The 16,267-nt window shown below is 50.2% G+C and overlaps 1 protein-coding gene across 1 annotated transcript in view; it reads right to left on the bottom strand.

Annotated features, from left to right (window-relative positions):
• The window catches only part of LOC147615516 (putative methyltransferase PMT12), a 78,059-nt gene that overhangs the window by 42,766 nt on the left and 19,026 nt on the right, over positions 1 to 16,267 (bottom strand). The window contains exons 2-3 of the mRNA XM_086779623.1: positions 6,830 to 6,979; positions 6,469 to 6,739 (exon numbers count right to left, since the gene is read on the bottom strand). Of these exons, the coding sequence (XP_086635749.1) occupies positions 6,469 to 6,739; positions 6,830 to 6,979 (421 nt within the window). The remainder of the gene's footprint in view (positions 1 to 6,468; positions 6,740 to 6,829; positions 6,980 to 16,267) is intronic.

Raw genomic sequence — 16,267 nt, 5'->3', positions numbered from 1 at the left:
ACCATTGGTGTGAAGCAAGGATGCCCACGCTATTTGGGTTATACATTGATGAGGTGGCTGACTTCATTACACGGGGAGGCGGAGATGGAGTTGATCTAGCAGGTACCTCAGTACATATTATGCTTTATGCTGATGATATTGTATTAGTGTCTGAGTCTCCAAGAGGTCTACAACAGCATCTACATGCACTCGATGATTTCTGCACACAGAGGGGTCTTACTGTGAACCTTGGGAAAACCAAGGTTATGGTCTTTCATACATCGAGACAGGGCAGGAGTCAACTGACATTCACTCTCGCAGGACGCCAGGTGGAGGTGGTGACATCATACGTGTACCTAGGGGTTACCTTCTCTGCAGCAGCCACGCGCTTCACCATGGGTTCAACAGCCAGAGCTAGATTGACACGGGGATATGCAACATTGCATACCATGATCCCCTGTCTCCTGCCTCAGCCAGCTGTCTAGATGCCTCAAAAGCTTTGTATGACAATCTGACCTCTGGCATCTCTCTGAATCTGTCTAGCAGGCATATAGTCTGGAATATGGCCTCTACCATCATAGGAGGCGCAACAAACTCTGCTCGGATAATGTCATGAGGTACTGACGGTTTGCTGCGTATCATGCGTGCCATCATGAGGGCCTGTGGTCTCTCTATCTGTGTCCACCAATGGGTAGCAAGGCCTGGCGCCCATACCGCTGCTCCATACATCAGTGCCGGTGTGACTAATGTGTCAAATAGCCACCCCTTCGTCTGGGGCTCCTGAAAATGCGCCTGGTGGCATTGTCTCTCTAGCATAGCCACAGGTCACACATTGGTTCTCACAGCATGGCCTAGACATGGATCATCTACCACCATTCCAGTATGACAGGGATGCAGCACATATCCGTCTCTCATAGTGAGAGGAACAGAGTACTGAGGCAGGACCTATGGCAGCTCTATACACGAGAGACATGGATATCGCCTACACAGCCTCTTCCACCGAAGATGCTATACTACAGAGATCACTTCATGAGTATCACTGATGATGGATTTATAGAGAGGCCTAGATACACAGCTCCAGAGGGGGGACGACAGACACAGATTACTACATTTTTTCAGAGATCCACCCCACCCCCAGCCCCTACACAGCAGGGAATTACTCTCTAGAGAGCAGAGACACTCAAAGCCCGCAGGAGACAGAGGACACCTGGCTTTCGGACACCACGCCTATACCAGAGAGAGATGACAGAGATCAGAGCAGCCCAGTTTCACAGAGAGGGTGCGGAGCGACTGGCTCGCTTCAGAGGAGACCCAGGCATGTTCTTCAGGGAGCTGTGGACATCCCCTTCATTGATGTATACCATTTTATACCCCCAGTATGGTACAGGATGGAGCTAGCTAGGTTGCATATCATGATTGTATACTCCATGCATATAGCTTTGCATTCTCCTAGTAGTAGAGCTCCATCCCCTCCCCCACTCATTGTACTTACTGCATACCCAGATTCAGCTTTTTAGTTCAGTACTTTTTCATTTTGTTGGGATGACAGAGGATACCCCACACAGGTACACTGATTTGTCTCATAGGCCGAGTTAGTCTTTTGGAAGACGTTAATAAAATCTCTCTCTCTCTCTCTCTCTCTCTCTCTCTCTCTCTCTCTCTCTCTCTCTTGGTACACAGGCAAAAGTCTCCTATATGGACAACAATGAGAAAATAGCAGTGATGAAGCAAACAAGGTCTCTCCAAGGGACAAAGGTATGGATAGCTGATGAACTCACCCCGCTACAACTCAAGAACAAATCGGCAGAGCTGAATAAAGTTAAAGAAGCAAGAAAGAATGGCAAATGGGCAATATACAGAGGAGGACAAGCAATCATTAAAGAATTCCGTACCCCAGCCCCCTCAAGAGCAAATCCATCCATGGATGAAATATAGCTATTTTTATTTTGAACCTCAATTTCGAACTAGATGCAATAGAACCCATTGTAATTTAAACTCTTAAGAGTATTAAGAGTTCATTTTGAGTTATTTTTTTTCCAGTTTTATGCCTCTTTGGCATCGATACCCAGAGTGGAATGTAAATGGATGTACCTGATCTCTCCCATAGGTCGGATTCGGCCTCCCGTGGACGTTAATATAACTCTCTCTCTCTCTCTCTCTCTCTCTCTCTCTCTCTCTCTCTCTCTCTCTCTCTCTCTCTCTCTCTCTCTCTCTCTCTCTCTCTCTCTCTACACAGGCAAAAGTCTCCTATATGGACAACAATGAGAAAATAGCAGTGATGAAGCAAACAAGGTCTCTCCAAGGGACAAAGGTATGGATAGCTGATGAACTCACCCCGCTACAACTCAAGAACAAATCGGCAGAGCTGAATAAAGTTAAAGAAGCAAGAAAGAATGGCAAATGGGCAATATACAGAGGAGGACAAGCAATCATTAAAGAATTCCGTACCCCAGCCCCCTCAAGAGCAAATCCATCCATGGATGAAATATAGCTATTTTTATTTTGAACCTCAATTTCGAACTAGATGCAATAGAACCCATTGTAATTTAAACTCTTAAGAGTATTAAGAGTTCATTTTGAGTTATTTTTTTTCCAGTTTTATGCCTCTTTGGCATCGATACCCAGAGTGGAATGTAAATGGATGTACCTGATCTCTCCCATAGGTCGGATTCGGCCTCCCGTGGACGTTAATATAACTCACTCTCTCTCTCTCTCTCTCTCTCTCTCTCTCTCTCTCTCTCTCTCTCTCTCTCTCTATATATATATATATATATATATATATATATATATAGTCGCGAAAAGTGTGCTGATTTCTGAGCATTGAAGTTACCGATCTCCCCCGAAGCTTCCGCGTGTTACATTGGTATCAGAGCATCAGGCTCAGCAAAGCTAAACACTGATTCAGTCCCATATGATGGTGTACAGGTCCAAGGTACAGGAAAGTACACGGATACGAAGCCCAAGGCAAGGAACAGAGGAACGGGAAGAGCTCCCAGGAGGTTTGTTGGTGGTGTTCCACAAAGCCAGATGGGATGGCAGTCCTGTGAGCCAAAGGTTCTCGGGCAACGGTCCCAAGGGAGGATTATCCTCCAAGGGGTGATGTGAGAGTGCCAGGCTCATTTCTCAGGAATGAAGACCAAGACAGTGTTCAGTGTCAAGGCAGGAATGGATTGGGGACTGGATGGAACACATGCATAGATATTATGTAGAGTCAGAGTGGTTTTGGAGATGGGGCCGGTTTCAGAGAAAAGGGTTGCCAGAGATGGATGGATGACAGAGGGACTTCGGGAAAAGAATGGGATGATGACAGTCATCCAAGAACAAGTTGGAATCCCGTAATCAAGTTTAGCAAAGGGGGATGTCATGTGCAAGAAATGCCATGGACATTCTCTGGAGCTAGTCCAAAAGAGGCAGCCAAAAAAAGAGCATTAGAACCAAAAGTTGGAGCATAAGGTGCTGAGGTGGCAAGTTTGGACTTGGAGAAGGACTTGGGTGTTGTCGGCTACATGACAGGGTGTTGTCGGCTGTACCAGAGAGCAAGGCAGCTGAAAGCGCATCATTACATGGCAAGAAGACCAGACGGCGCAGCTTTTATGGATTATATGACCAGTCGGCTGGCCGACCAGCCTGCTGGTCGGCCAGCACTCCAAGAAGTCCAAGAGCCTATAAATAGGCATGTGTGCTCATTGTGATAGTCATTCATTCCCTTATGGAATGGGTCAAGTACTAGGAGTAGTTTTGGGTGAATTCCACCTTTTATATGAGGCAGCCTAGGGCTGTAGATTAGGGGTGCCTTTTTGTACCATATGAATATACTGAATTTCCAGCTATCTCTCTCTCTCTACTCTCCCTTCTGTCTGCGTTTTTGCATCAGCATGTTCTCAGTGGTGTTTAGGGCTGAAAGAAAACTCCCAGAGCTTCCGCGTGTTACATTTATATTTTTAAGTATTTTTTAAATGAACCGTACCTCCACCGTATTTTTATTTTTAAAATTTAGCGGTGCGTTCCGAGCCCATATTTGAACGTACCGTACCGAATCGAACTTTTCGTACCTGACAACTATGGCCCAGGTGGTGTAATTAGTGGTGTAATTAGACCCATTGAAACGAGTCTTTTCTGTAAAGGCATTTCTGGACATAGATACATGGAGGGAAGGAGATGATGGGGTCCAGGATGGGTGGTACCCATATCCGGAGTGTAGAGGGTTAGGTGGTACTCCAAAATAACCACTAATACCCGGCACAGGTGTAGACCCTGGCAAGGGTAATCCATAAGACAGGATATACGGCTAGGCACTCGGCGCAGGTGCAATACCTAGCTGAGGCACAAATCCTTGATTAGGCACATAAGCTGAAACTGGTGTAGTGCCTGTGATGGGTTGGTAAACTACTTGATACCCCGGAATGCTAGGTGGCGACACAATGCAGGTAGGCATAGTGCCGAGAGATCCGTGTTGGGTAAAACCCATACGCAGGTCCCTATGGAGGTGCTGCCAGTAATGGCTGCATGCCAACACTAAGAAACATGGGTTGGGTGGGAGGGTTTTGTGCTTGAGGTAGTGGAGTATTCCAAAACACATTAGGAGCACAAATAGAAGGTGAACCAGAAGAGAAAACAATGTTACCTCCTTGTACACCAATAGTCTGGGAGCGTACTCTGCTCCTAGATGCTCCTCTATTCGGGTTCACATTGCTCCAGGGATCGAGGGTAGTAGTTGGTACCATATGCTAAACCTGTGCTGCAGAAGTGGACACCCAGGTAGTGTTAGGCACATAAGCACTGAATGGTACATACGAACCTGACACGGTCTCCAGCTGAGTTGGTGGCAATGGATCTCTGGACGACCATGGTGCTACCTGTCCTCCCTAAGAGAATGAACCAAACCGAAGTCCAAGCTATCGGCTAGACTACGCAGCAGGGCTCTCCAGATGAGGCTGGATACTGGGGTCCAGTACCAGCACACTGGCTGTAGGCATGTATCCCCCTCTGGAAACGAAGTCTAATAAGCTCGGAGAGGAACGTCGAGATGCCAAAGGTGTAGAGGGTGAGTAGGTGTAGACAAGCTAGTCGTCTCCCAATGTAAGACCTCGAAAGGGGCTCTCCAATGAGTAAGAAGTCCCATCCTCCGTGTGGTCTAGATTTGAGTAAGGAGAATCAACTTCTCGTGACAAAGGCTAGTCCTCTGGAATCATGGGTAGACGATCCATGCTGCATGCTCTCGAGGTCTTTGTTCCCTTTGCTTACGATAGCTCTGATACCATGTGAGGGCAAAAGGACGAAAGGACCAAATGTGCGAGAGATCAGACCAAATCAACACAACATGAAATGGGTGAATGAATGTATGTATAATGGTGAATGTAATCCAGTACAAGAGGCACTCTGATGTGAGGTGACTCTAAGTAGTAGACTGGCGAAGAAGCAAAGACGAAGTCGAAGCAAGAGGCTCGGCCGGTGAGACGAAGGCTCATGTCAAGGACAGCGGTGGCACTCCGTGAGGCTGCAAAATGCAGAGCTGCTATGGATGATGAATGTCGAATCCTCTTGCAGCAACAGGGCGGAGCAGGGCCTGACCTGGTTGTGTGCTGCTGTCGATGGTGAAGCAAGGAGCTAGGCGTCTGCCAAAGTAATGCTGCACTGGAGGCAAAACGCTGATGATGATCTGCATTGATGGCCGGGCTGCTGCAGTGGTAGAGGGTAGAGCCGACGGCTTGATGGTGTGCTCAATCTGATGCGTGGATATTCAGCCGGGCAACTGCAGTGGTGTGATGCGCAGGTAGTAGAGCCGGCTGCTGATATTCCTTGGTTGATGTAGATGATCGTCGATGAGAAGGAGACGACGTGTGCAGAAAAGCTGCTGCTGGATGCTGTGTGGGCAGAGCCTGCTGCAGGTTGCGTGTGTCGATCGAGTTTCAGCCTGGCAACTGCAATGGTGTGCTGCGCGCGTTGATGAAGATCCCGTTGACGATTTGTGTTGGTTGCCGGGCTGCTGCAGTGGTAGAGCATCGGCTGCCGATGTATCGTTGGTAAGGTTGATGGGAAGGAGGGGCAGCTATATATTGTGCTGGCCCCCCCAGCCGACCAGGTCGGTTGGCCTTGTCGACCAGCCTGGCTGACTTGATAAGGCCTTTGTAAGGTCATTAATTGAGGGCCTTTTGGGCTGGTTGTCACACACAAGGCACACGAGGAAACCAAGCAACACGGCCTTTGGGATTGCCCACAGGCCCACAAGGTTGGTGGCAGATCCTTAGGCTCGTCACCTTGGAGCGCCATGAGGGTAGTACAGCAACAACCCCCACCCACCTGTTTAGAGGGTTGGTATCTGCTCTTATGTGAATGTATATATTTTCTACAGAGAGAAGGATCTCTTTCTTCGGGGAAAACAGCATCATCTACTTGTGACAAAAATAGTCGTTCACAGAATCATCACACATACAACAAATATGAAAAAATGTGCTGACCAACAAATAGGAAACCTGTTATTTAATGTACCATCGCGAGTCCACTCAATACGGCATCTCGAACAATGTATGATGTCAAAGGCCTGGCTTGGATACAAAAGGCGGTGTGTGGCTAGGACGGCCACCATAGCTGGAACACCACGTTCAAGTGCGAATTGAATTTGATTCTCATGCACATCCTTGGGGGCTACTGAAAGCGGAAGGACATTCCGAGACATTAAATAAGCCCCCCAACTAGCCACCCCGCACCCTATATCCAAAGCAACACGGGAATGACGCCCAAAAGCGATATCCGGAACCATCTGTAAAATCAACAAGGATTTGAGCCTCTCCTGATTGATTTGACCCATCATGGAGTCTGAATCAAAATAAAAGGATTACCATTCCCAGACCTTCTCCATTTGGTCCAAATACTGGTCAGCTCCGTGAGCAAACTGTGTCCCACCTCCTGGAAAAACGAACTTGTCTTCTTTGATTGCTATCCAATTCTGTCCGCCCTTGTCTTCTACCAATCGTGTGTGAGGAACATTGCTGTACCATACCTGGAAAAAAAAAATTACGAACGTACAAAATCCTCAATATGAATTCCTTTTTTTTTTAATCAAAGGATGCTTGCAAAAATTAACCCAAATGGAAACCCTCCACCCCCCCGTGTGTCCAATGAATGCCCTCAATCAAAAGCATGAACCTTCACACCCATGTAAGCATCTGCCTGTGCATGAGGATTTGTCGGATGTAAGTTTTGTGTGTGTGTGTGTGGGGGGGCGGGGGGGGAGGAAAGAAAGTGAAGCAAATAGAAAACACAAATGTAGGCCCAGGTACAAGACCTGTAAATGCTGGAAACTGATGTTTATTGCTGAAAACTGAGCACGCGAGAAGCCCGTAGGTGCTTTATAATGATACGAAGCAGAAGCAGCTGCTAATGACCTCATCAGGATGCAAAAGAATGAGATGAAATGGGGGAAATACTCCCCAAGAGAGCTAGTCGACGCTGTTGCAGGCCGATAGCTCCACAATAGCATAAAAAATGCTATAAAAGCATTAAAAAATAGGGGAAAATACCTAAATAAATATGCACATGCAAGGCCTCATAAATGGCAAGTACAAGCATGAAAATGATGCAGTAGACCCTCTGGAGATGATATATAATCCAACACCTCCTCTTCAGCGCCACAGGGGCGGTCCAATACCAACACACTGAAGTAACACCTCCATAGTAGCTTTCAGAAGTGGTTTGGTGAAGAGATCGGCCACATTGTCCGTGGTAGAACATTAGGCCAACCAAGGAAGTCCCAACTCGATCCAGTCGCGTACAAAATGATAACGCACTTCAATATGCTTGGATCATCCCCGTATCACAGGATTCTAAGCTAGAGCAATAGCACTTTGAGAATTCAAGAAGATAGTAACCGGGGAAGTGTTGGCACAGCACAAATGCTCTAGAATCTGATGAATCCAAAGTGCCTCAGTGGAGGAGAGAAGGTAGGATTTATACTCAGCCTCGGTGAAAGAAGCAGAAACAGTCCTCTGCTTTTGAGCCTTCCAAGAAACCAATCCAAAACCAAGCATGAAGCAATATCCAGAATTAGACCTTTGAGTAGGTGATGCCATAATCTGAAGTACCTTGAAGATAACGAAGAACTCTCAAAGCTGCCTGCCAATGAGACCTTCAAGGGGCTGAAGAGAACTGGCTGAGGACACTCATAGCATAGGAGATGTCTGGACGGGTGTTGGCAAGGTAAAGCAATGAGCCAACAATCTGTCGGTACTCTATGGAATCCACCAAGGGTGTATGATCCTCCTTGGATAACTTGGCATTGGAATCCATGGGACGAGAGAGGTGTACAATCTCACAACCCATAAAGTGAGAGCAGCTTCTTCACATACTTCTGCTAAGAAATGAAGATACAGTCATCTTTCTGCCAAACCTCCAACCCAAGAAAATAATGTAGAAGGCCAAGATCAATCATCTCAAATGTGTCTGAAAGCTTGGACTGAACCTGTGTGACCAACCCAGTATCTAAGCCAGAAAGAATGAGGTCATCAACATACAAAACAATGACACAAATATCTCCATCAAAAAGAAGCACATAGAGATTGCTATCAGCATATGCCCTCTCAAAGCCAAGTGATAACAAGAAGGCATCAATCTTCTAATACCAGGCACAGGGTGCCTGTTTTGAGACCATAAAGAGCCTTCTGCAGAAGATACACATGGCTGTCCTGTCCCTGAATCACAAAACCAGGAGGCTGCTCAACACAAACCTCCTCTAAATCTCCATTCAAAAAAGCAGATTTGGCATCCATCGAGAACACGGGCCATCTGAAGTGTGCATCCAGAGCCAAGACAATCCTGATGGTGGTATACTTGGCTGTAGGAACTGTTGGGTAGGAGGGCAGCTAGTCTGCACACACACACACACACACACACAACCTCAAGCACAGAGAAAACGTGAGTGCTGGAAAAGATGTACTCAATAATGATATGAAATGAAAGTACAAGTGAGTACTAAAAAGCCTAGGGCTAAGTGCCCAACACACATAAGTGTGTTCACACGGGGAAAAAACCCATGTCTAGTCACAGGGAAAAACTGAGGATCTGCTTCGCCCCCGTCCCCCCCTCCCGCCTCGCTTCCACCTTCGCCTCCTCCCGTTCCCGCTCCCGTTTTGTCAGCGGCTCCTTCCCCACCCCCTTCCCCCCCCCCCTCCCCCTCCACTCGCCTCAACTCCTCGGGAGGATCTGGCAGTACCCTGGCGCTCACCTACTGTCCGGCGGGCACTGAGCACCGATCTTGCTCGAGCACCGCAGAGGAGACCTACCATGCCGATTCGGGCTTCACGGATATCCTCTATCCGCAGTCGGCTGAGTAGGCTCAACACTAGACAGCGCTCGGAGGCTTTTGACTACTCCTTCACACGGCTTTTTGGAGCGGAGGGCCCCCATGAGCCAGCACCCATCAGAGTTCATGTGGTGATACCTCCGGCCCGAGGGGAGGAGGCACTTGATTCAGCAGTGGCCTTCTCCTTCCCTCTCTGTGGCACTAGCAACCGGGAGTGGTGGACTCTGGATCTCGCTCTTAGCATACTGAAGACTCAGGCAGTTGAGTTTTCTCACCATGTGAGCGATCTGGAGGTGACAGACGTGATAGGCCGACTCTGGGAGCTGGCTCACTTCTTTGATTCCCGGAGTGCGGATGCCTCCGGGGTTCGCCACTTGGTGGTCCGCATAGTGGCAGACCTAGCACGCGACCCTGGATATGTATGTATACACGAGGTTGCTCTCTCTAAGCGGGAGGCAGTCGCCATGGGACACAGCCACTGGCGCCTGATCCGAGATTCTTGCAGCACACCGGGTGGGCAGATTCGTAGCCGCTCGGATGGGGACTATTCTCCATCCAAGCCGCTTGCGAAGGCCCGCCGTATGGCTGAGACAACCTCCACCTCAGCAGGTCATCCATGAGGATCATCTCATGGAGTGTACAGGGCCTTGGCGGCGCACACTATGTACGCTATCGTGGTTGCTTGAGGCAGGAGCTTCAGAGATGCCTGGTTGGGGGCAGCATTGATATTTTGATGATGCAGGAGCACCATTTGAGTGAGAGCAGGATTCGGAGATATGGTTCCGTGATGCCTGGTAGATGGGACACATTTTGGTCTGCAGGGTTTGGCCCCTTGGGTGGGCAGGGAGGAGTATGTATGGTCATTGCGGATGTATGGCGGCAGGCCATTGTGGATCGCGGGGTCATTGTGCCTAGTAGAGCACAGTATGTTATTCTGAGGATGCACGATGAGCTCTTTGGCGTGCTCAATGTCTATGCGCCCAACCATGCTAGTGCCAGAGCAGAGTTCTGGACCCTTGTTACAGATGCATTGCCCGAGGTCGCACATTGGTGTGTCGGAGGAGACTTCAACATGCTTGAGGACCCAGCCGATAGGGTGGGAGACAGTCATGTTACAGTGCACAGCACGGAGCTTGCAGCTTGGGAGCGATTTTGCATGACACTGCGGATCACTGATGTATGGCAGCATGAGGCTTTCTCCCGCTCTCAGGACAGTCTTAGTTTTTCTCGGTCGGATCGCCGACAGGGAGGGACTAATCTATCACGGATTGATCGCTTCTATGTGGGCGACAGTTTCGGGGAGCGTGGGGGCTCCATTGGCATTCTCGCTGGCACTTCTTTTTCAGACCATGCGCCAGTTATTTTGACACTTGAGGAGGGGACACGGGAGACCAGCTTGCAGTTGAGGATCCCAGAGAGGATACTTACAGATTCCAGTCTTTCTGAGGACATTGAGAGGATATGGCATGATAGCCAGAGCTCTGACCTGGATGCAGCAAGCCAGTGTGCCCAGGGACTCATCGAGCGCAGCTCTTTTTTGCACGCTGTAGCCTTGACATGGCTGGGAGAGACACGAGAGCGGGAGCGCCGCTTGAGACGTAGCCTTGCTTCGCTCCAGCGCCTTCACGAGCAGTAGCCTACATGTGAGTGGGTGGCATCCCAGCTGAGCCAAGCACGCCAGGAGGTTAGAGAGGCAGACGAGCAGAGACATGAGTTCTACTATCATCGCCAAGCCTCACAGTGGACGCAGCTTGGTGATAGAGTGACTGGGGAGTTCTTTGAGATTACCGGACCCCGCCATGCTCGAGCAGGTGTACGCCAGCTCAGGAGACAGGACGGCTCGTTAGCCACTGAGCCCGGGGAGATTAGAGCCATTGCCACTGAGTTCTATAGAGACCTGCTCTCAGCGGAGCCAGCCACGGAGGCACGTGATGCTTGCAGACAGACTGTGTGGGCCCATGTGCAGAGGAGGGTCACAGATCGTATGCGCACAGTTCTGGGTGAGCCTCTTTCAGAGGATGAGCTTGTTGAGGCTTTGAGGGTCCTTCCACGCCATAGTTGCCCTAGGGAGGACGGATTGACGCCTGCCTTTTTTATGCGCTATCGGGACATTTTGGGGCCAGGCCTCCGCAGGGGCTTTCAGTATGTTTTGGACACTGGGGTGATGCCACAGAGCTTTTCAGAGGGCTTGATCTTTCTTATCCCTAAGGGGGAGGGAGTGTCTGATGATATTCGGCAGTGGAGACCTATTACGATCCTCAATACTGTCTACAAGGTCCTGGCCAAGGCCTTGAGTTTGAGGATCCAGCCCTTCCTTGGGGAGTTGATTCATGCTACCCAGACAGGATTCGTCAAGGAGCGCAGTATCCTTGACAACATTTTCACCTTCTGGGAGGCGACGGCCCGAGCTAGATTTCTCCGCGAGGACCTGGTCGTTATGCTTCTCGATTTTGAGAAGGCATATGATAGAGTCGATTGGGGTTTCCTAGAGGGCACTATGCTTCGCCTGGGTTTTGAGCCAATCTGGATTCGGGGGTGGCGGCTCTATATTCCACAACTCATAGCCAGGTGTTGATGCCAGGAGGACGGGGGCTGAGTTTTGAGTTGACCAGATCAGTCCGTCAGGGGTGCCCTCTCGCCCCGTTTCTTTTTCTCTTCTTTGCTGAGGCTATGAGCATGTATCTGACAGCAGAGGAGGTTGGTTTGAGAGGACTCCGGCTCCCAGTCCGGGGTGAGGACCTGCTCGATTCTGAGTTTGCTGATGACACGGGATTGTTTTTGCATGGCAAGGAGGCCAATCTTCAGAGGGCAGAGCAATCGCTATACCGGTTTTTGGTGCAGCTTCAGGAGCATTGATCAATTGGCGCAAGACAGTGGCCTTTTGGATCAGTAGCGCTCCCACTCCGGCATGGAGCCCAGACCCGGGTTTTAGATGGATTCCTCCTGGCACAGCAGTGCGGTATTTGGGATGCCAGATTGGACTTGATTTGTCACCTGAGCAGCAGATCGCCCCGCTTCTTCTGAGCATTCGAAAGAAGCTTTTGTATTGGAGTACAGCTCGGCTATCCTTGGCTGGGAGGGTGGTGGTGACAAATCAGGTGCTTTTAGCCACCATGTGGTACATCACGTCTTGCTGGATCTTCTCGAGCTCTTGCATCAGCCAGGTACAGAGGCTGATCAGGAACTTTCTTTGGTCTGGGCGGGACGGTCAGCCAGCCCGGGCTAAGGTTGCTTGGGCAGTTATTACTCTTCCGCTGGCCCAGGGGGGCTTGGGCATTATAGATCCAATTGATCAGAGTAGAGCCTTATTGGGGAAGCTTATTGTTCGGGGGCTGCTTCCAGGCGCTCAGCCTTGGAAGGAGCTTCTTTTTCAGCGACTGCAGGCTAGGGCTCCTCCAGCAGGGGGCACTTGGGCACCAGAGATACGATGGATCTTCATAGAGATGAGGAGGACAGGCCTCAGTAGGGGATGGGAGGACAGATTTGCCTTGAGCATCCTGCGAGCTTGGGAGCTGCTGAGACCGGGGCTTTCTCAGAGACCTCCTACTTGTGATGAGGAGCGGGCCAGACAGCCGCTTATCTGGAGCCCCGCGGTACGCACTGAGCAAGGTCATATGCTGGGTTCTCGGCCTCGTCTAGCCTGGGGACCATTGGCGGCAGGCCCAGCACGCAGTTTTGGAGACTGGCATGCCTTCTGCAGTCTCCCAGAGGAGGTCCAGGTGGAGAGGCTGAGTCACTTCAGAGGGGGGCTGATTATGAGGGATGACATTCAGGAGGCACTCACTGAGGAGTGGTTCACGCCTTTCAAGCCAACGGCCCCACGGTGGATGGGAGCCTTTACACAGATGGAGATCCTGATTGCTGTCAGAGCTTGCACTGAGGATGGTAGATGCCTCTACTATGAGATCCAGGATGAGGGCAGACTTCAGAGAGTGGAGGCGGAGTCGCCTTTGGTTGCAGAGTGCATCTTTCAGAGGATACGGGTAGTGGCCGCCGCTTCCCGAAAGTGGCATATTGATCCAGACCCTGCAGATGTGGACTCTGATTGGCGCATTTGGGCATATGCTGCGCGCCCCTTGGCCTGGCTCCAGTGGGGGACCCTGGCGAGTACGAGTGGCATGATCCTTATGCGTCCCCCGAGGCCACAGAGATTACCTTTTTCCAGTACATTGTTCGGTTGGGGAGGCATATTTTGCGAGGAGGATGGTCTCTCCAGCCGCATCGGAGCATTGGCGGCTATTACAGGGACTCTCACAGGAGTTCCTGGAGGATTTTTGGGCCAGGCTCTAGGCTAGTCGACAGGCACGCAGGATCTCGACTTTTCAGTGGTGGCTGGTTGCCCACAGGGGCTCTGCAGTTGGCACCTGGCTTGTCTACAGTGGTCTTCCGGCGGCCTGTGTCCGATGCAGCCACCCAGTGGAGACACAGAGACACTGCCTATGGGACTGTCCACAGGCGCAGCAGATTTGGCTGAGGATGCTGCGCATTTTGGCCCCCCTCTCTCCAGAGGGTATGTATACGTGGGGTGCCGCTGCTTGGTCGACATCGTCAGGGCCTGCTCTAGGATACGAGACGGTGCAGGACAGCCACGCCATCAGATTCATTAGGGGCCAGCCTCGCCTTGTTCCTTCACCGGATTTCTCGTCCGCCGTTTGGACACAGGAGAGGGATTTACGATGGGAGCTCCTCAGCAGCTTCACCATCTGGTTCACCTGGAGAGCCCGGTGTTTCAGGGCCTTTGAGGGGAGACTGGAGCCTCCAGCAGAGACTGTTCGAGGGATTTGGCAGGAGCTGATCCACACCCTGCGAGGACAGTATGACCGCATCCGGGGCGACTCGGATGCGGCGATCTTGCAGTGCCACCTCCACACCACTTGGCGCAGCGGCCCCTTCTATACACTACACGCGGGTACCCCCGCTGGCATTACAGGCCACCTGTTTGGCTTTTCCCCCCTCCTATTGTATGATATAGCTCTCAGTTATTTGTACTGATCTTTGTACATTTTTGCACCTAGGGAGAGTCTCCCTAGCTGCCTTGATTGGATCTCTGCTCTGCCTTCTTATGCGCAGGAGAGTTTTTTGTAGCCCAGCGGGCGTTTTTTTAACTAATGAAAGGATCTTTTCTCGGAAAAAAAAAAAGAGAAGAGTTATACGCCTATCTCTCTCCTTCTCTTGTGCTGTCTATTTTCTGCACTCTACTTGCTCTTGTGGTCTCAAGTTTGGTTATCATTTCCGCTGCGTATTTTGACAAAAGGCCAGAACCAGACGGGGTCTTCCCAGGACAGATCCCGAGAGCCTCTGGCTCCAAGAACTCGAACAATGCGTCTAAGCTTACTCCAGACCAAAAAGTGGAGGCAGGCAAGACAGGTGGCAAGTTGAATGCTGAGGAGCTTTCTCAATACAAGGAGGAGGGTAGATGTTTCTTTTGTCATACAAAAGGACATACTTCTCGGGATTGTCCTAAGAAGCCTCCAAAGCCCGCCGCCGCTGCCTCCACAGCTTCTGTGGTGAGCTCAACTCCCACACAGACCCTAGCGGCTACCCCTAGTTCTTCAAACCCCAGTGCTTCAGTTGGAGCAATTATTAACCGAGAGCTCGAAGATAAGCAGCAGGACGCCCATGACCAAGATTATGAGCGCAACGAATTGCTCAAGTCCTTTGGCTGCATAGGTGGCCCAGAGAGTCATCGTCTTGTTTGACAACGGCAACACGGAGGATGTGGTCACGGAACACGCCGCTAGGCGTGCCCATTTCAACCTGACTTCGGTGGACAAACAGGTTGAGGGTTTTAGTAGAGCATGACAACGAGCCTCAAGTATGAAGCTCTAGGTGCTAAGTTAGTTATTCAGGGCATAGAATTTGTGCGTGATTTTATGGTTGCCCCTCTTGTAGAAGCAGATATAATTTTGGGCATTCAGTGGTTTCACAAGTTTCTTCCTGATGTCAAGTGGGACAAGCACACGTTCCAGATCAATCAGAATGTGTCAAACGCCCTAGTGACCATTAAGTGTGAGCCAGGAATTCCGAACTTTCCGCTCATAAGCCACTTGCAGGCTAAGCGAGCAGTCAGGAAAGGCACACTGTGTGCGATGATATACATCCAGACAATCCAGACGGTGGGCAGTGCTTCCGAGAAGTACTCGGTTCTCCATGAAAAGTTCCAGAAGATTTTTCTTCAGAACAGCCTCCCTCCCCAGCCCCCCCCGTCCAGACCAGGGGACCACAAGATTGACCTCCTCCCAGGCTCGGAACCCCCGAGCAAGTTTCCGTATCGCCTTTCCAAGGCAATGGAATCGGAGTTGGACCGCCAACTCCAAGAATTGTTGCAATCTGGCTTCATCCGCCCCAGCGTGTCGCCATTTGCAGCACCGATCTTATTTGTCAAGAAGAAAGATGGGTCTTCCCGTTTGTGTGTCGATTATCGTGCACTCAACAAGCTAACTATCAAGAGCAAATTCCCGATGCCTCGAATTGATTATATTCTCGAGAGGCTGAATGGAGCAAAGGTGTTCTCGAAACTTGATTTAAAGAGTGGGTACCACCAGGTGCGGATTGTGGAGGGGGACATCCCCAAGACAGCCTTTCGTACGGAACGGGCCCACTATGAATTTGTGGTCATGCCATTTGGCTTGACGAACGCCCCAACTACATTTAACCGCATGATGATGCGTGTTTTCCGGGATTTGATTGGAAAGTGTGTGTTCATATTTCTGGACGACATACTGGTATTTTCAGCTACAGTTGCGCAGCATGACATTGATGTGGAGAAAGTCCTTAAGTCGCTGGAAAGCAACGACCTCTACGTCAATGAAAAGAAGTCGGAATTTTATCTGTTCCAGGTGCATTACTTGGGATACATAATTAGTGCAGAAGGCATTCGACTTGAACGGCTAAGGTGGCCGAGATTGTCAACTGGGAAGTACCTCAAACAGCCTATGACATCAGATCATTTGTGGGTATATGCCAGGCATACTCCACCCACATCGACAG

This window comes from Cibotium barometz, chromosome 40 (genome assembly GCF_041138505.1).
Source record: "Cibotium barometz isolate CiBa-2024 chromosome 40, ASM4113850v1, whole genome shotgun sequence".
Classification (NCBI taxonomy): Eukaryota; Viridiplantae; Streptophyta; class Polypodiopsida; order Cyatheales; family Cibotiaceae; genus Cibotium; species Cibotium barometz.
Note: the sequence above shows the minus strand (reverse complement) of the source record. Positions and strands in the feature narration are given on the sequence as shown.